The 23,626-nt window shown below is 41.4% G+C and overlaps 1 protein-coding gene across 2 annotated transcripts; it reads right to left on the bottom strand.

Moving 5' to 3' along the window:
• Positions 1 to 6,755: 6,755 nt before the first annotated feature.
• SLC60A2 (solute carrier family 60 member 2) lies at positions 6,756 to 23,010 on the bottom strand. Of its 2 annotated transcripts, XM_004422218.3 has the most exons (4): positions 22,620 to 23,010; positions 20,435 to 20,603; positions 18,979 to 19,095; positions 6,756 to 17,683 (listed from the first exon to the last, which is right to left on the bottom strand). In XM_004422218.3, exons 1-4 carry the CDS (start codon positions 22,668 to 22,670, stop codon positions 16,443 to 16,445), a joined length of 1,578 nt encoding a protein of 525 aa, XP_004422275.1. In that variant the 5' UTR covers positions 22,671 to 23,010; the 3' UTR covers positions 6,756 to 16,442. The 2 variants fall into 2 exon arrangements, with proteins under 2 accessions (XP_004422275.1, XP_087300134.1); XM_087444008.1 differs by lacking the exon at positions 22,620 to 23,010 and having other exon boundaries at positions 18,979 to 19,042; positions 20,435 to 20,547.
• Between the last annotated feature and the right edge of the window lie 616 nt (positions 23,011 to 23,626).

Below are 23,626 nucleotides of genomic sequence, written 5' to 3'. Positions count from 1 at the left end.
GTAGTAAAAATAATTATAACTACAATAATTTGACATTGGATACACAAGATAAAAAGATTTAAATTGTGACATCAAAAACAAAACCTGGGGGAGTGATAGTAAAAATGTAGAGCTTTAAAATGCATTTGAACTTAAGTTGTTATCAACTTAACATAGACTGTTATAAATATAAGATGTTTTATGTAAGCTCATGGTAACCACAAAGCAAAAACCTATAGTAGATACACAAAAGATAAACAGAAAGGAATCTAAGCATACCAATACAGAAAATCATCAAATCACAAAGGAGGAGAGCAAGAGAAGAAAGGAACAAAGGAATTACCAAACAGCCAGAAAACAACAAACAAAATGGCAATAAGTATATAACTATCAATAACTACTTTAAATGTAAACGGACTAAATTTTCCAATCAAAATACACAGAGTGGCTGAATGGATAAAAAAAACAAGACCCAACTATACGCTGCCTATAAGAGACTCACCTCAGTTTTAAGGACACACAGAGACTGAAAGTGAAAGGATAGAAAAAGATATTCCAGGCAAAAGGAAACCAAAAGAAAGCTGGGATAGCTATACTTATATTAGACAAAATAGACTATAAGATGAAGACTGTAATAAGAGACAAAGAAGGTCATTATATAATGATAAAAGGGTCAATCCAACAAAAGGATATAATATTTATAAATATTTAATCACCCAACATAGGAGCACCTAAATATATAAAACAAATATTAACAGACCTAAAGGGACAAATAGACAGGGGACTTCAATACCCTACTTTCATCAATGGATATATCATCCAGGCAGAAAATAAATAAGGAAATATTGGAGTTAAATGATACATCAGACCAGAGGTACTTAACAGACATTTACAGAACATTCCATCCAAAAGCAGCAGAATACACATTCTTCCCAAGTGCATATGGAACATTCTCCAGGATAGATCATATATTAGGCCACAAAACAAGTCTTAATAAATTTAAGATTGAAATCATATCAAGTATGTTTTCTGACCACAGTGGTATAAAACTAGAAATCAATTACGAGAAGAAAACTGAACAATTCACAAATATGTGGAGATTAAACAACATGCTACTGAACAACCAATGGATCAAAGAAGTCAAAAGAAAAAGCAAAAAATATCTTGAGACAAATGAAAATGAAAATACAACATATCAAAACTTATGTGGTGCAGCAAAAGCATTTCTAACAGGGAAGTTCATAGCAATAAATACTTACATTAAAAAACAAGAAGGAAGGGCCAGCCCAGTGGCGTAGTGGTTAAGTACGCACACTCCACTTCAGCAGCCCAGGGGTTCACAGGTTCAGATCCCGGGCATGGACCAATGCACCACTTGTCAAGCCATGCTGTGGCAGCATCCCATATAAAGTGGAGGAAGATGGGCATGGATGTTAGCCCAGGGCCAATCTTCCTCAGCAAAAAGAAGAAGATTGGCAATGGATGTTATCTCAGGGCTAATTTTGTCACACACACCAAAAAACAAACCAAGAAAGAGCTCTATCAACTTAACTTTACACCTCAAGTAACTAGAAAAAGAACAAATGAGGCCCAAAGTTAGTAGAAGGAAGGAAATAACAAAGATCAGAGCAGAAACACATGAAATAGAGACTAAAAAGACAATAGAAAAGATCAATGAAACTAAGAGTTAGTTTTTTGAAAATATAAACAAAACTGACAAACCTTCAGCTGGACTCATCAAGAAAAAAAGAGAAGACTCAATAAATAAAATCAGAAATGAAAGAGGAGACATTACGATGATACCACAGAAATACAAAGGATCATAAGAGACTAGTATAGTCAATTATGTGCCAACAAACTGGACAACCTAGAAGAAATGGATAAATTCCTAGAAACATGCAACCTACCAAGACTGAATCATGAAGAAATAGAAAATCTGAACAGACTGATACTAGTGAGGAGAAGGAATCAGTAACCGAAAACCTCCAAACACACAAAAGTCCGGGAACAGATGGCTCCACTGGTGAATTCTACCAAACATTTAAAGAAGAATTAATACCAATCCTCAAACTCTTCCAAAAAATAGAAGAGGAGGGAACACTTTCAAACTCACTTTATGAGGCCATCATTATCCTGATCAAAACCAGGCAAAGACACCACAAGAAAAGAAAATTATAGGCCAATACCCCTGATGAATGTAGATGCAAACATCTTTAACAAAATCTTAGCAAACTGAATTCAACAATACATTAAAAGGCTTTACACCATGATCAAGTGAGATTTTTATCCCTGGGATGCAAGGATGGTTCAGCATCCAAGGAATTAGTGACCCAAATCAATCAGTGTGATACATCACATTAACAAAATGAAGCATAAAAATCATGTGATCATCTCAATAGATGCAGAAAAAGAATTTGACAGAATTCAACATCCACTCAGGATAAAAACCCTCAACAAAGTGAGTTTACAGGGAACTTACCTCAACGTAATAAAGGCCATATATGACAAGCCCACAGCTAACATCATACTCAATAGTGAAAAACTGAAAGCTTTTCCTCTAAGATCAGGAACAAGACCAGGATGCCCACTCTCGCCACTTTCATTCAACGTACTAGTGGGAGTCTTACAGCAATTAGGCAAGAGAAATAAATAAAAGGCATCCAAATCAGAAAGGAAGAAGTAAAACTCACTATTCGCAGGTGACATGATAATGTATATAGAAAATCCCACAGACTCCACCAAAAAAAACTGTTAGAACTAATAAATGAATTCAGTAAAGTTTCAGGATACAAAATCAACATACAGAAATCTGTTGCATTTCTATACACTAATAACTATCAGAAAGAGAAATTAAGAAAACAATCCCATTGACAATTGCATCAAAAAGAATAAAATACCTAGGAATAAATTTAACCAAGAAGGCAAAAGACCCGTACATTGAAAACTATAAGACATTGATGAAAGAAATTGAAGAAGATACAAATAAATAGAACGATATTCCATGCTCATTGATTGGAAGAATTAATATTGTTAAAATGTCCATGCTACCCAAAGCTATCTACAGATTCAACACAATCTCTATCAAAGTTCCAATGGCCTTTTTCACAGAACTAGAACAAATAATTCTAAAACTTATATGGAACCACAAAAGACCCTGAATAGCCAAAACAACCTTGAGAAAGATGGACAAAACTGGAGGCATCACACTCCCTGATTTCAAACTATCTTACAAAGCTATGGTAATCAAAACAATATGGCATTGGCATAAAAACAGACACACAGATCAACAGAGCGGAATAGAGAGTCTACAAATAAACCCATGCATATGTGGTCAATTAATTATGACAAAGGAGCCAAGAATATATAATGGAGAAAGGACAGTCTCTTCAATAAATGGTGTTGGGAAAACTGGATAGCTCCATGCAAAAGAATGAAACTGGACCACCATCATACACCATACACAAAAATTAACTCCAAATGGATTAAAGACTTGAACATAAGACCTGAAACCATAAAACGCCTAGAAGAAAACAGAGGGTGTAAGCTCCTTGACATCAGTCTTGGTGATGATGGTTTGGGTTTGACACCAAAAGCAAAGGCAACAAAAGCAAAAATCACAAGTGGAACTACATCAAACTGAAAAGCTTCTGCACAGCAAAGGAAACCATCAACAAAATGAAAAGGCAACTTACTGAATGGGAGAAAATATTTGCAAATCACGTACCTGATAAGGAGTTAATATCCAAAATATATAAAGAACTCATATAACTCAATAGCAAAAATAAACAATCTAATTAAAAGATGAACAGAGGATCTGAATAGATATTTTTCCACAGGAGACATACAGATGGCCAACAGGTACAGGAAAAGATGCTCAACATCACTAATCATCAGGGAAATGCAAATCAAAACCACAATGAGATATCACATTGCACCTGTTAAAATGGCTATTAACAAAAAGACAAGAAATAATGAGTGTTAGCAAGGATGTGGAGAAAAGGGAACCCTTGTGCACTGCTGGTGGAATTGTAAATTGGTGCAGCCACTATGGAAAACAGTATGGAGATTCCTCAAAAAATCAAAAATAGAACTACCATATGACCCAGCAATCCCAATTCTGGGTATTTATCCAAAGAAAACAAAAAAACTAACTTGAAAAGATATCTGCACTCCCATGTTCATTGTAGCATTATTTACAATAGCCAAGATATGAAAAGAACCTAAGGGTCCATCAACAGATGAATGGAGAAAGAAAATGTGATAAACATACACAATGGAATATTATTCAGCCACAAAAATGAATGAAATTTTGCCATTTGTAACAACATGGATGGACCTTGAGGGCATTATGTAAGTGACATAAGTCAGACAGAGAAAGACTAATACCACATGATATCCCTTAAATGTGCAATCTAAAAACAAAAAACTAAACTCAGAGAAAGAACAGATTGGTGGTTGCCAGAGGTAGGGGGTGGGGGTGGGTAAAATGGGTGAAGGGGGTCAAAATTACAAACTTCCAGTTATCAAATAAATAAGTCCTGGGGATGTAATATTCAGTATGTTGACTATAGTTAATAATACAGTATTGTATATTTGAAAGTTGCTAAGAGAGTAAATCTTAAAAGTTCTCATTAGAAGAGAGAAAAATTTGTAACTATGTGTGGTGATGGATGTTAAGCTATTGTGGTGATCATTTCACAATACATAAATCAAATGATTATATTGTACACCTAAAACAAACACAATGTTATATGTCAATTACATATAAAAATAAATAAATAAATAAATAAAGCGGGGGCTGCCTCCGTGGCGTAGCGGTTAAGTGCGCGCACTCTGCTGCGGTGGCCGGGGTTCGCTGGTTCGGATCCCGGGCGCACACCGACGCACTGCTTGGCAGGCCATGCTGCGGCGGCGTCCCATATAAAGTGGAGGAAGATGTGCACGGATGTTAGCCCGGGGCCAGTCTTCCTCAGCAATAAAAGAGGATGATCAGCAGATGTTAGCACAGGGCTGATCTTCCTCACCAAAAAAAAAAAAAAAAAAAAAAAGTCTGTGATCAAGGCATTGGATGGCTGGTTTCCTCTGCGGCCTCGCTCCTTGATTTGTAAATGGCTGTCTTATTCCTGTGTCTTCACATGGTCTTCCTTCTGTGCCTGTGTCCAAATTTCCTCTCCTTATAAGGATACCAGTCATATTGGATTCAGGCCCACCCTAATGACCTCATTTTAGCTTAATTGCCTCTTTAAAGGCCCTGTCTCCAAATAGTCACAGTCTGGGGTACTGGGGGTTAGGACTTCAGCATACGAACTTTGAGGGACACAATTCAGCCCACCGGGGGAGCCTAATTCAACCTCATGTAAGTATGCAGCAATATGCTAAGTGCTTTATAAACATTACCTCATTTAAGCCTCACTGCCTACCCCATGAAAGAAAACCTAGGAACAGAGAGATTAAGTGATATGGCCTGGGTAGTAGGCGGCACACTCAGACTTCACATCCAAGCTGACAGACTCCAGATCCCACGCTCTTAACCACCACACACATGAGCTTTTTTCATGTGTTCTACTGGATCCATCAAAGTTTCCCAAAGGAGAGAAAATGAAATGGCTGCTGGAGTGAGCAAAGAGAAAAATTCTACTCCCAAACCATTATCTTCTCCAGTGAGAGGCAGCAGAAGGGCCCAGCCAGTCTTGAAGCCTGTCCTTGTGATCCACAGTCTCCTACCCCATCCCCTGCCCCAGGGAACCCTTAGGAGTGCGTGGTAGTCACTCGGGCCACTCTCACGCCTAACCAAACCCATGAAAGAGCAAGTGGGAGGGGAACAATAAATCGAGCCTCTGCTTCCTCATGGAACGTGTTGGTGACCTTTGGATATCAGTCAGTCATATGTGAAAGCCTGCCATACCTAGCCCTACGCCAAGTCTTCTAGAATTTGTTATTTAGGAGGAGCCAGAAAAGGCCAAGCTTTGCCCAGAGTCCCTGGCATGAGGCAAAGGTCCAAGAGGATCCCTGCCCAGAGCAGAGTGCACAGCTGTAAACTTAGGTCACTGAAAGCAGAGATGGCAGCACTCAAATAAAGGCACCGGGAATGTCATTTATAACTGCTCAGATAAGGCCAGGGAGGGCGTGGTCATTTAGTTTCTCCCAGCTTAAACACGCCCACTTTTAGAAGTATCTTTTCTCAAGACTCCAGTAGAGCGTGAAGGGGGTGGAGAGGTTGCTGTGCACCTCAGTCATGCTCCAAGTCAGAAGCATTTAACCAGACTATCACTATAGCTGTTTCTGAACAAGTTAAAAGATAGGGCTGTGGTCACCACAGCAGGCTTTCAGCTGCCGTGCCCTGTACAGAAGGGAAGCAAGGAGATGCGTCCCAATTTCTGCCTGATGTGCAACCCTGAAAACTTCCTTTCCACTCGCAAACAGATATATATCTAGAATCATCTTAGTTAGAGAGTTATTATTCAAGTAAAATATTAACCAAGGTATCCAGCCAGTATCTTGGTGGACTTGTAAGTTTAGAAATTAGACCATAAACTTCCTAAGAGAAGCTGAAGAGCCAAAAATGTTAGATGTCATCAAAGATGTTAGGTGTCATTTCTAAAATATCTATGTAAAGTGAAAATAAAATACTATTCACATTTTAGGGACCCAATGCAACTATCACATACATTTTGGAGCACTCATAATCTAAAATCTGGAAATACTCTTGACTAATTTCTGAAGGAGAGATGTCAAACTCATTTTTAAACATCAATGAAATGAGACAAATCTTATCTTAAGCCAACATCAGTATTTATTTATATAAATATTTTATTCAAACAAGCTTTACATTGTACAAAGCCATGTACAGTAAGCAGTCTTAAATCCAGATGTAATAAATCTACAAGATCACTCCTTTGCCTTACAGCCCCTCGGACCAAAACTGATTAGTGAAAACCTGTCTAGAAGGGCAACCTCCAAAAGGTCCAGGTTCAGTTTCATTTTGGGCAGGATTTCAAACAACAGTATGGATTACCCCCTTTAACTGACCAAGCAGCCGTGGAGGGAACAGGGAACAGGAGAGCTCTTCCTCACCAGTTTTCCTTCAGAGCATGTGCACAGAATTTCAAGCATCTACAAAAGCAGCACGACTTAACCAAGCTGTAAATTAGCCTTTAAAACCCCTGTGACTAGCAGAGGCTCCAGTTCTCTGCATTGATAAAAGCAGTGGTTCTCAACCTCGGCTGCACATCACAAGTACCCAGGGCACTTTTAAAAATACCCATACTCAGGATCCACTCCAGACTAATTAAATTCATATTAAAGTAAAAATGCTGGGCATCAGGAGTTTTTGAACATTCCTGGGTTCAGGGTTAAAAACCATCGGAGTGAAGGCTTATCTCTTGGACAGGGGACAAGAAGACACACTGCAATCACGCTTTCCCCTTGGGTCCTTGGTCCTCCTGGAGCTTATGGACTCTGGCAGAGCAGAAGCAGAATGTCACTCTGCCCCACCTTCAATAGGATTAAGCCCCTCCCATATCACAGTCAGGAGGAGGCACTTCACACCCTGAGATAAACCAAACATAACAGAATCATCTAACCAGTTCCCATCTCAAAAACAATAAAACCTGGAGCATTTCCCAGAAGCCTGGACTCCCTAATGAAAGCAGTTTTATCCCTGGTTTTTGCTGCGCTGATGTCTGAGGGCTTGTCACGACCTTTGTGAATGTGCTAATCATGTGGGAGAGCTGCTGCTGTTCCACCATGAACTAATGCAAACTTGGAAACCTTGGTGGGTCTTCCCTTTTTCCTTTAAATACTTGCGTTCTTATTTGGCAGGCCAGTCCTCTCGCTCTCTTCGCAGGGAAACTTTTTCTTTCCTAAATGCTTCTGTCTCTGGGTCTTTCTTCAACAAAGATAAAGGCCCAAAGAGTGTTTGGACTCAGAACTGGGTAATCTCCTCCTAAGGGCAGTAAGTTCTATGCAAGTGATGAGTGACAGGGCTGAGAAAGCCTCGGATGTTCAGAGGTGTAACCCAAGATCCGGTTCAACATTAACGTGTCCTTTGGCTGTACTGAAGAAATTCCAAGGCTGGTGTCAGACTCCTCTGCTGTAGCCTTCTCAAGCAAGTTTTCGCTATAGTAACCTCAACTGCATTATACTAATTAATTTTTATAAAACTCTAAATCAAGAATGACCCCAAAGATTACAGGTGAAAAATACTGGAAATGAACAGACAGAAACATACACCAAGGAAATAAGAGCTTGGCTACTTTACTGACTTTTCTGGAACTGGGTAAAACCTATTACCATCCTTATCCTCTGTCATATTCCCAGGGCCTGATTACTGAACATAGTAAATGCTCAGTAAATACCCAGTAAATGACTGAAATGTGTGGACTTGGAAATCCTTCTGGTCCACAGAGATTAGAGCTGTAATAGTATCTCTCGCAAACTGGGAATCCTCTTGTATCTCACTCAAGTATACATTGTACCCTATTAGGACAGAGCTTTTTTCCTTGGAAATCAAACAGTCCACTACTAACCTTGTATAATAAGCTCTTCAGAAAAGGTCTGCAAAGCGGTGTGATTTTGTTTTTCAAATTCTGAGTCAAACCATGAACCAGACCATCAGCTCCAGGGCCCGAGAACCTCTCCTGTTCAAGCAAATATTCACTAAGCCCAGCACTACCCCAGCTACAGAGCAGACAGGGGACCTCCCCTTTTGGTTCTAACAGCTCCTGACTCAGAGCAGTGGCAGGAGTGTGGAGGTGGCCACTCTCTGGATGGGGGCAGCAGGCACCGATCCAAGGGGGGCCCATTCATAGGCTGACCAACTCCTGAGGCTGGGGCAAAGGGCTCTGCCCAATAAGGGCAATGGCAGCTACTCAAGTCAGTCCAGATCCTTCCGGAATTTGGACCAGAGATAAACAGAGGATGGGCCAGGAGGAAGGAGGGACAGGGAGAAGTCCCACAGAGTGCCAGAGCCTCTGTGAGAAAGAGGTAGAGAACAGCCTGGCCCCAGCACTGGGCCCAGCTCCTGGGGGCTCCAGGCCCGTCACAGCCCATGGTTCCCCAACCACACTCCATCTGGTTCTAAGGTGGCCAGAGGGGCCCTGTGTTTATAAACAAAGGAGCGCACAAGCAGGACACAAGATGACTCGTTTAGCAGAAAACTGGGATCAAAACTCCACAATACATGATTACCATGCTCGGTACTCCAAGGCCAGGAGAGGAAGTTCATTAGTACTTAGTCTACAGCGCCTAGAACAAACTAAGCTCTCAAACGCTTGCTCAATGACGGAACAAAAACTGGAAGCAGAGACAACAAAACTTTGAGGTAGATGCCTGACATAACCTTTCTTTGAGTTCACTTACTCAGTATGTGGGTGATACTGAGCTGATTTTAACGGGCCAGAAGTTTGGCTAGAGTTTGAAACGGTACTAACAAAAGTTTGTGTTTCTCTAGCTTCTTCCTACAGCTGGTCTTTTCTGGAAAAACTGGATTAGGACATATCTAAGCGAAATAATAAAAAGAAAGCACTCAAAAAAATTAAAAATAGAATTATAGGATCCAGTCATTTCACTTGTGGGGACATACCCAACAGAAATGACAGCAGAGACTCACACAGATATTTGTACATCATAGCGGCACTACTCACAACTGCCAAAAGGTGGAAGCAAACCCAGTGTCCATCAACAGATAAATGGATAAATAAAATATACATACAATGAAATATTATTCAGCCTTACAAAGGAAATTCTGACACCCGCTAAAACATGAATGAACTTTGACGACGTTATGCTAAGTGAAATAAGCCAGTCATAAAAGGACAAATACTATCTGATTCCACTTACATGAGGTACTTAGAGTAGTCAAACTCATAGAGACAGAAAGTAGAATGATGGTTGTCAGGGGCTGGTGGGAGGACGGAATGGAGAGTTATTGTTTAATGGGCACAGAGTTTCAGTTTTTCAAGAAAAAAATATTCTGTGGGTGATGGCAGTGATGACTGCACAATAACGTGAATGTACTTAATGCCGTTGAACTGTATTCTTTAAAATGGTGAAGTTTATATTATGTATATTTTATCACAATTAAAAGTAAGTATTTTTTTTAAAAAGCATCTTATAATCTCAACAAGTTGTTCAGAAGCTAAAAGGCCCAACCCCTTAAGTTACTCATGTCATCTAACAACTTCAAAAAATTTCTCTAGGCCATCCATTAACTATAACCAAAGGCAACCTGCAATAAATTTAGAGACCAAGACACTAAAGGCATTCTGCAATTAAAAATATAAGCCAAAAGAAGACATGAAAACAATATATAAGAATTAACAGCCACAGTGTAAGAACCTAAGGGATCTTCTCGGAAACAATTAAAATAAACAGGGCAGAAATAGAAGACAAGAGAAGACATAATTAAGATAACCCCAGAGGGCCAGCCCCATGGCTTAGCAGTTAAGTGCGCGCACTCTGCTACTGGCGGCCCGGGTTCGGATCCCAGGCGTGCACCGACGCACCGCTTCTGTGGCCATGCTGAGGCCGCGTCCCACATACAGCAACTAGAAGGATGTGCAACTATGACATACAACTATCTACTGGGGCTTTGGGGGGAAAAAAATAGGAGGAGGATTGGCAATAGATGTTAGCTGAGAGCAGGTCTTCCTCAGCAAAAAGAGGAGGATTAGCACGGATGTTAGCTCAGGGCTGATCTTCCTCACACACACACAAAAAAACAACCCCAGAAACATGTTGGAAAAGAAAGAACAATTTTCTTTGACTATAAGAATTCAGTCTTATATAATTTTAAATCATTAAATATGAAACTGTTTATACCTAAATAAAAATCCAATTCAAGTTCAACCTAGCTCAAATGCCAACTAGCATAAGTCCGTTAAAAGAAAGAGCTTAAATCCTCCTTCTGTCAACCAAGGTTTCTAGCCTCGGTTTTGTTCCTTTACACACAAGGAAGGCCAAAACTTTCTCTTTTAGATCACTGAGCAGCACTGTCTACCATCATGACCCATTAAAACCAGGCCTTTCTTAAGTGCCGTGATAATTTACATTACACCATTTGACAAGGTATCTACCACCACCTTTCTGACACCAGATACTTGTTAATTTCTGGTACAACAGGAAATAAAGCCTTCCTGGAAACATCTCCCATGATTCCTTGATACCTTGTTTCTCCCAATAGACATGTGCTATCCAACACAGCATGCACTAGCCAAGGTAGATACTTAAATTAAATTAAAAACTCATTTTCTACGTCACACTAACCATATTTCAAGGGCTCAATTCACCAAATGTGGCCAGTGGCTACTGGGCAGTGCAGACAGAGAACATTTCCATCACCATGGAAAGTTCTATCAGACAGCACTGCATTAGAGGCTAAGTTCCATGAAGGCAGGAACTTTCTGATCTTTTCCCCAGTGTACACTTAGCACCTCCCACAGAGACTGTCAAAAAGGAGGCATTCGGCAAACATGTCAAATAAATATTCAAAGCCAATGTGATAAATGGAGAGGACTGAAGAGAACTCAGTCTTAGAACAGAGTCCTGGAGCATGTGTGTGAGAGGAGGGAGAACACAGGGACAGTAGACTCCCAAAGATTTAGGGTCAGATTTAGAAAAGCTAAAACAAACAAACTGTCAAAAGCAGCAGAGAGTTCGACACTCCCCAAAAGTAGACCTTGCTCCCCAAAGTGTGGTCAGTCCACGGGCCAGCAGCACCCCATCACCTAGGAGCCTGTTAGAAATGTAGAACTCAGCCCCTACCCGAGTCCTACTGAATTAGAATCTGTATTTTAACAAGCAATTCTAATGCACATTAAAGTACGAGAAGCACTAGTCTAGTTCTCTACCCTTCCAGATTGAGCAAGTGTCCTTCACCCAGCAAATATGAAAAAAAATACTATGTACAACTGCCTGTCAATCTACAATAATCTCAACAAAAATTTCGATTAAAAAAAGAGAACATTTCTGCCAAACTGTGAATCATACCTTAATTTTTTTTTTATCCCTTCCCTACCACCTCTACCCCTGCTGCACTCCCAGAGTACAGGAAAATATCAAACACATATAACATCTGCGGGTTCATATATGCAAACACACACACTCACAACACTAGGAACAAAACAAGTGCCACTCAACACAGATACGGGGCATCCCACAATATATCTACTTCCATTAAGAATTTTAAGCTCTATTTTAGCAACAACTTTTAAGTGGCAGGATGATACATCGCTAAGGTAAAACAAAAGTTCTGGTTATGAGAAAGCTATCCTGATTATTCAAGGAATCTCCCTGAAACAAAACCATTTTACCTGTAATCTGGAAGTGTTGCTATACTGGTCATCTCCCAATTATGTTTTTTTTTAAATAAACTACAATTCTTCAAACTAATAACCAGTCCACCAACTGTAGTTGTACTCTGGACACAAAATTCAAGATGTTTCTGATACCTTATCTGGTAGGAAGAAATTTTTTTTACCCCTTACCATTTACTTAGGAAATTAAGTTGATGAGAAATGCAAGAACTTTTGTAGGTGTTTAGGAATACGGATTACTTATGTTAGGTGCCTTCGAGTTGATGCTGACTCCTAGCGACTCTCCGTACAGCAGAGCGGAACCCTGCTCAGTCTTTCTGTGCCACCCTCTCACCTTCCAGCGTTATATCAGACAATGCTCCACTGCTATTCATAGGGTTTTCAAGGTCAATTTTTTTGGAAGTGGGTGGCCAGGTCCTTTTTCCTAGTCTGTCTTAGTCTGGAAGCTCCACTGAAACCTGTCCACCATGGGTGACCTTGGCAGTATTTGAAATAGCAGTGACACAGCTTTCAGCATCATAGCAACACGCAGCTGCCACAGTCTGACAACTGACAGACAGGTGGTGGTTCCCTGACCGGGGAATGAACCCAGGCCGCTTGGTGAGAGCACTGAATCTTAACCACTAGACCACCAGAGACGGCTATAGATTAATTATATTTATCCCTTATAGTTTTATGTACTTCCCTAATCTTCTGCCATGACCTTGTTTATACCTTTATAATAAAAACTTATTTTTTAAAAATGTTTTTCATTAAAAAAATAACAGAGTAATTGAAAAATGCTCTCAAAGCGGTCTTGGACTTGACTACGAAAATACAATTAAACTGAAATTTACCTATTTCCCTCATGTCAAGCTGCATTTGAACAGGTTAAAAGCACCGTCGTAAAGGACATAAAATGTCAAGGAAAAAAAGCATAATTCTGAGTTAACCCTTCCAGTGCCCCACAAACAAAAAACGATTCTTCCCTATCAGGTTAGTTGGCCTGGCCTACGGGGAGCCTTCCACCCCTGCACTAGGACAATCGATGGGCTGGGCCTCTAATCACTTTCAGTGACTGCTGAAGGTTTTTTCCCTCAGTTCAAACTTTTTCTCTCTCTGGAACCTTGATTTTGCAGGTATCTGACTATAAGACACAGACCAAAAGGTGAACCCCCAATGAGTCACATCTCTGCACCAGCCTCTCCCTTTGAGTTTGGGCAGAACCTGTGACTTGCTTCCAACCAAAAGAATACTATGGCTAAGGTGATGGGACGTCACTCCTGTGATCACTCATGTTACATAAACTCCAGCTTAGCAGACTGGGGCGAGAGAGTCTCCTGCTGGCTTTGAAGAAATAAGCTGCCATGTTGTGAGAGGATCTAGGAGAGGGCCACATGGCAAGGAACTGTGGGAGGTTCTAGGAATTGAGACCGGTGCCAGCTGACAGCCAGTAAAAAGCAGGGACCTCAGTCTACCACAGCCAGGAACTGAACACTGTCAACAGCTACACGGCCCTGGAAGAGGACCCCACGCTCCAGAAAGAAGCACAGCTCTAACCAACAGCTCGATTGCAGCCCGGTGAGATCCTGCACAGAGGATCCGATGACGTCATGCCCAAATTCCTGACCCAAGGAAACTGTGAGATAAAAATGTCTGTTGTTTCAAGCTGCTAAATTTTGGTAATTTGTTACCCAGCAACAGAAAACTTTGGTATTGGACACTTGCTTATCAACAGACACTTACCTAAGAAGTGATTATTAGGATGAATGCTAATTCCTGGAACTGTACTAAGTCTTATCCTTCCAATATGGAAATACATTATCAAACTTGAACAATGCCTATAATCTCACATGGCCATTCACATGTTGGTTTGTGGAACTCTAGTATTTTTTCCAGTGTGGATTACCAAATTTTCTGCCATGTTCTTATTACCATCCTTCTCTCCCTGAGCTGCATCTCCTACCCCTTTTCTGTAGATGCTGCAGGTAGAATTCCTGTTCTAGCATCTCCCAGCTGCCAAACAGCTGCTACTGCCTAAATTCCAACCACCTGAGAAAAAGCAGTAAATGGAGCAGAGGTCATCTCCAAGCCCCAGCTACAAGAAAAGTATAGTATAACAAGAACAAGAAGAATAGGCTTCTTTCTGTTGATTTCTCCACCAGCCCTCTCCAAAATTTAGATTATTAATATGAACCAATACTGTGGCAGGGATATAAGGTGAATGAGCAGTGGTCAAGAAAGGTACTGTAGGGCCGGCCTCGTGGCTTAGCGGTTAAGTGCGCGCACTCTGCTGCTGGCGGCCCGGGTTCGGATCCCGGGCGTGCACCAACACACCACTTCTCCGGCCATGCTGAGGCCGCGTCCCACATACAGCAACTAGAAGGATGTGCAGCTATGACATACAACTATGTACTGGGGCTTTGGGGGAAAAAATAAATAAATAAAATTATTAAAAAAAAAAAAAAGAAAGGTACTGTATTTCACTTAAGAAAAACAAAGGCAAATTTATAGAAATTAAATAAGAGAAAGTAGACATACTATACTCAGATAGAAATTAGATGTTATTCAGCATAAAACTTGGTAAAGAGAAGTGAACAAAATCTGTCATTGGTGCTAGTCATTTATCAAAGGACACCCACACCAGCTGTGCCACACTCACATGAAGTACCCTTCGTGACCCTTGACTCCTAGGCCACCAAGCCACTTTCTAATCATTACTTTGGTTTCCCAGGTATTTCAAACTCAGGAAGGAGGAGCCCTGGATGGTGATACAAGTATTTCAACCACTGGAAAAGACTGTGCCTCACTGTAAATTAAACTAGCAGCCTGGTTTACAGTGCTTATGATGGGAATACCAACCAAACTTAATGAATAGCAAATCCTGGAAAGGCAAGGCTCAGACCCAGACTCTGGTAGGCAAAGGACATCAAGAGTCCCTATCCACAGCACGACTACTAACACAGTAACTCTGAAACAGCTTTTCAAATCAGAACATAGCATCTCCAAATCCCATCTGAACATAGAGAAAATTAGCATACAAAAATAACTTTTCTTTTTAAAATGTCTGTAAAAATAGTATAATCTCCATAATTGAATGAATTACTGTATTTCACTGAATCTAAGACATTGATTGTAAAACGCAACGTTACTCTCGCTATATATATGGAAAAAAACTGTCAATTAAATCTTGTCACAATGTTAAATAATCATTGATTTTAAGACATATTCTGATTTCAGAGATGTTAAAAATGTGAAAAAAGGTGCATCTTAGAATCAATGAAATACAGTACTAAAGAATGTATTCTTCAAATAATTATTCAAATAAAATATTAAACAGAGTGTCTTAAATTGACATGAATTCATAATCAGTAGCACATTCTTAAAGCTATCATTTTGTTTCCCTTCTCATTTGAAATGAAGAATGGGGTGGCATTTATATTAATTTCTAGCAGACATCCTGCATAAACTTTAAAACTTATGGATCCCTAGTTTGAAAATCATCTTCTTTTCACTTACAGAATCCCAGATCAGGAGATGAGAGCAACAAAGCCAATGTAAGTTAAGTGGCTGAGTGCAGGTCCAGAAGCCTGGAAAGCAGCAGTCAAGGCTTAAAGCCAAGTCTATGGGAGCCCTGTTCTATGCTGTCTTCATAGAAATCAGGAATCAAATGAGTCATTAGCATTCTTTGGTCCAACGCTACAGACAGGGTAAAGCAATTAATGAAAATCTGTCCATTTTCAAAGAGGTTCTTTCATCAAACTCCTCCCCTCGACTTCCCTGGTAGACTACTGACGACTGATAATTTGTTCAACTAATTGATTCAATTACTGGATGGTTTTGTTTTACTAGAACAGCACCCAACTTCTCAAAAACAAATGCCTTCTTTGCATGCTCTGAAGGGTGATGACCGTAAAATACTACCAAATCAGCCACATGCCAAACACTAGCCTTACAACAAGATTCTACTGTATGAGACCATTGGTTCTTTATGGAAGATTCTGAGAATCAGAGAATGTTTCAAAACGTTTTTAGCATTTGCTATACTCTGATCTAGAAATTTTGATACCCAGAACATGCTGGAAATCTGCTAAGGCTCTGCTCTGACTGGCCTCTTTAGAACTGGCAATTATTCAAGCAAGTCAGTAAATAATCCATCTTCTCTAAGTGTTAGTCTCTTTTGTCCTGATGTCTTGCAAGGTGATTCACAGCGGACTTGCCAGTATTAACTGAAGAAGACTCAAACACGAAAGCATTTGAGTGGTATTGGTTGGAGACTTCAGCTGTGGGCTCCATCAAGATATTTCTAGATGTCTCTAGTACAGAATTCCTCATTGTATCATTCATTTCAACCACTTCAAAATCCATTTCATTCCATTTTTCTGCATCTTCCTCTACACCCTCTTCCTCACAGTCATGTAGCCCAGAGCTCGAGAGCAAAGCTTTGTGGTCCTCACTCTTCCTGTGTTCTTTTTGCTGATGACGAAGAGGTGAGGTGGCTAATTCATACATCACAGGAAATAAAATAGCAGTAGTTATTGCTGACCCCAAAGAGGTGTACAAAACTACAGGCAAATCAGGGTATTGTCCTTGAAGAATTCCAATTACTGCAGGAATGGCCATTTCTCCCAAGGAACCACCGATTACAAAAAATGCTGCAGCTTTTCCATGGATAGTCGTGTACTGCTCGATCCAAGAAACACCACTGGGAAACGTGGTCGCCATCGAGGCTCCATACACTGAAGTTGCAATCCAGAGGCAAACTGGGTTCTTGTTGAAAAGCACCAGAAATAAAGATGACGCCAGGGTGCCAATGTTGCTCAACACGATCATGGTTCCAGGTTGTAAACATGCAGCAAAAAAGATTGCCAGGCCCCTGCAGGATGCAAAGCTCCCCCAGAAGATGGAGTTCAGCCCGGCCGCTTCACTTTCTTTCATGCCAGCATGAGTGGTTGCAAATGAGAAAACGTACGAGCCATATGTTACTTCGGCTCCAACATAAAAAAAGAAGAACAGAAAAAGGAGACAAAGCAGGATGTTGTGATATTTAGCTCTTCGAGACCTCTGAGCACATGCTTTTGCTTTTTCCTGCCTTGAGCTTTTCTTTAAAAATAGAGCAAAAAATAAGATAAAAACTACAAAAATATAAGTACCAATAAAAGCATAAGCCCACAGTAAATTCATATTGTCAGGTACTCCGAGTAGGGATTCTGAGTCAGCTTCAGATGACCAGCTGAGAGCAGAATGGTTCAAGTCAGCCTCTGTGTGGTTTTCAGAAGACGCTGTCGTGCCCCATGCCAATTTAGCCAGCAGGGGAGCCAAAAAGGCACCCAAGGCAAAACAGAAGTGTAAGGCCTGCAAATGTGGGGCTCCTTCGTCCCCCCAAAGAGCCAAGATGAGGACGTTACCACCTACCAGTGAAAGATGGGGAAATGATTTAATCAAAGTAACTTAGCAAAAAACAGTTCATTACAACTAGAAAAAGGATAAGTCTATTTTACATGGCACAGGATTATAATACTCTAAGTTGTCACATGTTTGCATGCATGATGTATCAAGTCAATTCTATGATTAAGGAACTCAAACTCACCACCACCAGAGAACTCTAAGCATTGAAACATCACATACTTACAAATGGAATTCTACAAGCTAGTAAACCACTACCTCCTAGAGCCAGGCACATTAGCACAAGGCTTTTTATAATACAGTTCTAATATCAGGCTTGGGGGAGGGGGAGGTGTATTTATATATTTATTTATTTATAAATATTTTAAATATTTATTATTATCAGACAGTGGCCAAATTTCCAAAGCTTTCTGTACTTGCAATTGGTAGCCACTTGAGGAAAATTATTTATGTATATAGCAGATGTAAAACACATGTTCAGGAACCTGAACACTACAGGATTCTGCGAGGCCCATTACAGGAAACAAGGATACCTTCTACAAGGTGAAAGGCAAGAAGCACCAAGTCTTGAGTTTTCCATTTTTTTTAAACATATTTGCAGATAAACATACAATTGTACCCTGTAACTTCACAACTAAACTAAGCCTAAAGTAGAAAATATTTCCCTGACATATCAAATAACAGTGGAGCAGAGAAGAGGGGGAGAAACCTGGCTTTAGGGGTGAACAAATGTCACGTGTGTTATTTAGTAGGTTTTAAAAGATATCAAGATACATGGAGAAGTTCTCCGGCAGGATGGCAGGAACGTTTGAAAGAAAAGGAAAAGGAAAATAATACCCAGCACAGGTTTCTCTTAGTTCAAAAGGCAAGGTGCATTGTCAATTGGGTAGCTGCTTCTATGCCTGCTCAGCCAAATCATGGTTCCAAACTTACTTTAACTGATTAACTCATCAATTCTTCCCATACTGCAATGATAAAGGTCTATCCCCAAATGAAAGCACGCTCACCTGCACTGTAACTACCCACATGGGGACCCTTCCCTGGTTGGATACTGTAAATCCACAACCTCTCATACAACAAAATTCTTTAAATTCACTCCATGGTTAGCTGCTCAAAAACAGGCACCCTACTTGGCAAGAAGAGTCGATGCCAGCAGGGTGGTTCTGATGGGGTGACCCCATGACCAACTTAGTAGGTGTCATTTTAGGGGACACAGCAAGTGACAATTTAATATCATCTGTTCTACTTTTACTAGTAGAAAGTCCCTACTCCCAGAGATGACAGTGAAGGGCTCACGAACCTGTATCCAGAATGCCCATTGAAACACCAAAGACGGACATCATGACAATCAGTAATACCGCCACCTTACAAAATGGAACAAGATAAAGACCAACTGTTGTAGCCAACATTGACATCCCTGAGAAGAAAGGTAAAAGTCAGCAGTAAACAACAATATTCACGCAGTCACGGATCAAGTCAACATCATAAAAACTCCCCAAAGTGCAAAATAAGTCAAATTAAAATTGAGTAATAATGAGTACATGAGAAGTTCAGCTTGTACAAATGGTTATTTCATTTAAAACCTTTTATGATCTTTACGGACTATAAAATATAAGTTATTCTAGTTATTTTTTTTTAATTTTTATTTATTTAATTTTTTTTCCCCCAAAGCCCCAGTAGATAGTTGTATGTCATAGTTGCACAGCCTTCTAGTTGCTGTATGTGGGACGTGGCCTCATCGTGGCCAGAGAAGCGGTATGTCGGTGCCCACCTGGGATCCGAACCCGGGCCGCCAGCAGCGGAGCGCGTGCACTTAACCGCTAAGCCACGTGGCCGGCCCTAAGTTATTCTAATATAAATAAATTTCTAGCACTGCTAATAATCAAACTATAAATTATACCACAAGGCAAAGTTTTAGAGCAAAAGAGCTCAAAAATTATGTATTTAAATATTTCATATTTAAGAACTTAAAGAGATTTTTAGATATGAAGTAAAAAATAAAAAACACAAAAATAAACTACAAATACTATAGTAGTTTGTAGTAGAAATGTATTAAATAAATTATTTTGGGGAATAGGGAGGGAAATACAAGAAATACACTCTTTCAACCACTTTGGAAATCAGAGGGATTATTTATTTATTCATCAACAATAGGAAATTATTCTCCTTATTTCCAAAGCAGTTTTATTACATTAATCCAGATTTTCTTTAAACATGTCAATTTATTCAAAAAAGAATAAGTTAAAAGCTTTGCCATCTATTTCAAGGGTGAGGTAGAAAGGTCTGGGGTCATCATTGACATGGGGCAGTAGGGACAAAAATTTAGCCTATGTCATTTCACCCGCCATTCCCTCCCACCTTCATTCTCCGTCCAGGGTTCAGCCTGGGCAGGTTCAAGGAGTTCATTCTGATCTATGGTGGCCCCAGGAGATCTGCCCTAAACCCTGAGAGGCACAGCTCTTTGGACAACTAGTATGTGATCCAGGGGGTGGTGCCTAAATCACAGTGAAGTCAGGAGGCTAAGGATGGCTAACTCACTCCCGGGTTAATCTGAATTCCCAGAGTGGCCCAGCACAGATTCCCTGTAACTGCCAAGGTAAAAGCAGGCACCAGAGAAACCTGACTTCCACTGAGGATGCCTAAACACTAGTCCATTGAAGTCATCAACCATTCAGCAAGATAGTATGTTTCATATTTAAAAACAAATTGTAAATTCCTGGAAAGTCAGAAAGAAGCTAAACTTGGTGTTTACTTACCCAAAAGTAGAAAATGATTCATACTGTCAAAAAGAACTCCACCAATCACAGAGCCACTCAAATATCCAAAGGCACGGCCCACAAAAATCAGAGAAAGACTGCTGATGTTGCGGTTCACGTTTATTGCCAAATCTGGAAACGTGGGTCCCAGGATAGCGACACTCATTCCCTAAAATTTAAAAAGACAACAGATTTTATTTACAATCATTAAAATAATGTCTATCTATGTGGTAGCTTTTTTCACTATTAAAAAGGGAAGAGGGGATTTCAATGTAATGCAGGAAATTAATTTGAAACCCACAGTCAGGAAAAATCCTCGATGACAACACTAGTACTACTAGAGCCATAGACTCCTATTTCTGGTGTGCCAAATCCTACCGTTTTTCTAGTTTTCACAACTCTCAGTTTTTAAAAAATTCTTCAGTTCTTTTGGCTTTTTGCTGCAATTCTGTTTCCTTTTTGAACAATACCATAAAAGACTATTTTGTATTAATAGTAACATTAATTTTTGAAATAGCTTTGTACATTTTGAAATATACTACATGCACAAATAACTAACATAAGAATTTAAATGTTAAAAATTATTTTTTTAAACCATCAAAATATTATTCCCATCTTTGATGTTGTCAAAACAGACAGCAATATTTCTGGATGCACATGGGGTCCTTCCTCTGAATTACGAGTATAAAATATGCAGGAGATAAACAATTGAAACGTTTTTAAATCTACATTTTTCTTCAAAGAAAACCCCAAGCCATCAGAAAAGTACAGTCTGTAAAGCTTTCTTAGAGAATACTACATACATAGGTATACAATGACTTTAAAAATAAAATTTTGGGGCCAGAAGGGTTGCCTAGTGGTTAAGTTCAAGTGCTCTGCTTTGGTGGCCTGGGGTTCACGGGTTCGGATCCCAGGCTCTGGCCTACAAACCACTCATCAAGCGTAGCTATGGCAGCATCCCACACACAAAACAGAGGAAAACTGGCACAGATCTTAGCTTGGGGACAATCCTCCTCAAGCCAAAAGAGGAAGATTGGCAACAGATGTTAGCTCAGGGTGAACCTTCCTCACCAAAAACATACATAGATAAAATTTTACTCAAAAACAATGTAGTGTTAGCAAGAATTAAGGGTCACAATTGGCTTTCAGAGGAAATTCGTTGGACATTTAAAAATATGCTTCTAATTGCTCTACATTTCAAGAATAACTGATTCTAATTGCACTGCTCTGCTCTAAAGGCTTGGGTGTGCTCCCGGCCCAAGCCCGGAGCCGTCGGGGACTAAGAGCAGGCCTGGGCACAAGGCGCAGAGCACTCGCCCGGTACATGGAGGGACGGCTGAGGCCCGGCTCTCTTCAAGTTAGTTCCTGCCTCCACAGCACTTACAACAGGACCTGGCAGACAGAGAGCGCTCACCAGGCGTCGCCAATGATTGTTCTTTTTTCAAATTAAAATACTCTAAGAATCAGTTGTGGCTCAGAGAAAGACCTTAAGTGACCAGAAGCGACTCTCCTCGGAGGACTCATCCTCCCAACTCCCCAGAATCCCAATATTCAAGACAGGTGATGGGGTTGGGGGGGTCCGGAAACAAGGGAATAGCAGGGCGACCAAGGGTTTTGGCAAAAGGTCCTTCTAGCCTTGCCGTTAGCTCTAAGAAAAACACTGAAGGATCTGAAGGTCTGTTTTACATAGGATTGTTGGCAGAACAAGAGATATATTGGTGATTCCTGGCTCTACCACTTAGACGGCTGTGTGGCCAGGAAAAGTCACTTTCCCTCTCTGGGTCTATTTCCCCATCTGTAAAAAAAGGGGTTGGCTGAAATTGGTCAGAAGAGGAAGAGGAAATCCCAGAAAAGCAGCTTTGGGTAACAATACGAGGGTTGGGTGGGCGCGGGGGACAGGACTGTAGACCTGGCAACCCCTCTTGCGTCTCCCCACCCCACGGAGGAGACGGAGGAAGGTTGGCTGGAGCTGGAAAATATATCAGGAAAGCAAATTTCGCACTTGGCAATAACCCTCCAAGATTAAAACTGCCCATTTTCCAGATGGCGAAACTGAGTCTCGGGCAGATTAGGACGCCCAACGTCACGCAGGTTGCAGGTGGTGGAGGCGACACTCGGAAGGCCGCGTTCTCTGCAGGCCGCGTGCTCACGCCCCGGCCCGTGGGGTTGCAACAGCAGCTCTCACCAGCCCCAGGAAGGCGGCACACAGGATCACGGTGATGAACCAGCGCAGCATACTCCCGGACCCGCTGCTCCGCCGGGAGCCCGCCACCGCCTCCGGCTCATTCTCCGCCGGGACCTCGGCCTCGAGGAGCCGCTGCCCGGCAGCCGGGGCCCCGGCCCCACGGAATTCCAGTTCCAGCTCCAGCTTGCCGGCTCGGGAGAAGCGGTCCTGCTGCTGCCCGGCTTCTCCGCCCAGCCTCGGGACTCCGGAGCCGCGCCCCGGCCCCGCCCTCCAGGCCCGGCCGTCCTGGCAGGCGCCACCTCCCCGGAGGCGGCCGCTCCCCAAGCTCGGGAAGTCGGACTTGGGCAGGCACCTGGTGTGGCAGGCCGCCGACCAGCGGCCCCTCTACGCTCGGCGCCTGCGCGGCTCACGTAGCGGAAATGTGGCTTCTCGCCAGCCGCGGCCTAGCCACAAACCGGAAGTGATGCGGTTGCCTAGGATACCGGACGTCGCGTTCCGGCCTCAGCATCACACACAGCTGAGCCCACAGAGGCCCAGCGGGCGGGCGCCCCGTGGCGGAGCGAGCGGAAGCTGCAGTCTGGGACCCCACGAATCATGAGGTAAGGGGCGGCCAAACCAACTGAGAAAATACGGGCCAAGAATTGCAAGGGATGGCTTCGCACTCGCTCCCCGGGTCTCCTGGGGGGCAGATCCCTTATACAACTTTCTAAAATTCCTGCCCTTGCTGCTTGGAGATCTGTTGTCTATTGACCTGTCATTCATCTGCCACCCACAATATTTGTTGCACCTCGTATGTAACTTTTCACGTGTATTATCTAAATTAATCCTCATAACAACACTAAATTGCATGCTATCCTCTTTTTACAGATAGGAGGATTAACCCATAGAGAATAAGGAGCAACTTGCCCAAGGTCAGTCAGTGAATCAGTGGCTGTACGTCAACAGTGTAACAGTAGCTCGAGAAAGCAATCTGGAACCAAAGCTGTGGTTTCAAGCGCACTGTCGCC

This window comes from Ceratotherium simum, chromosome 19 (assembly GCF_057802395.1).
Source record: "Ceratotherium simum simum isolate JZ-2026a chromosome 19, ASM5780239v1, whole genome shotgun sequence".
NCBI classification, from domain to species: Eukaryota; Metazoa; Chordata; class Mammalia; order Perissodactyla; family Rhinocerotidae; genus Ceratotherium; species Ceratotherium simum.
The sequence above is the reverse complement of the archived record's forward strand: the minus strand, read 5'-3'. Positions and strand labels throughout refer to the sequence as shown.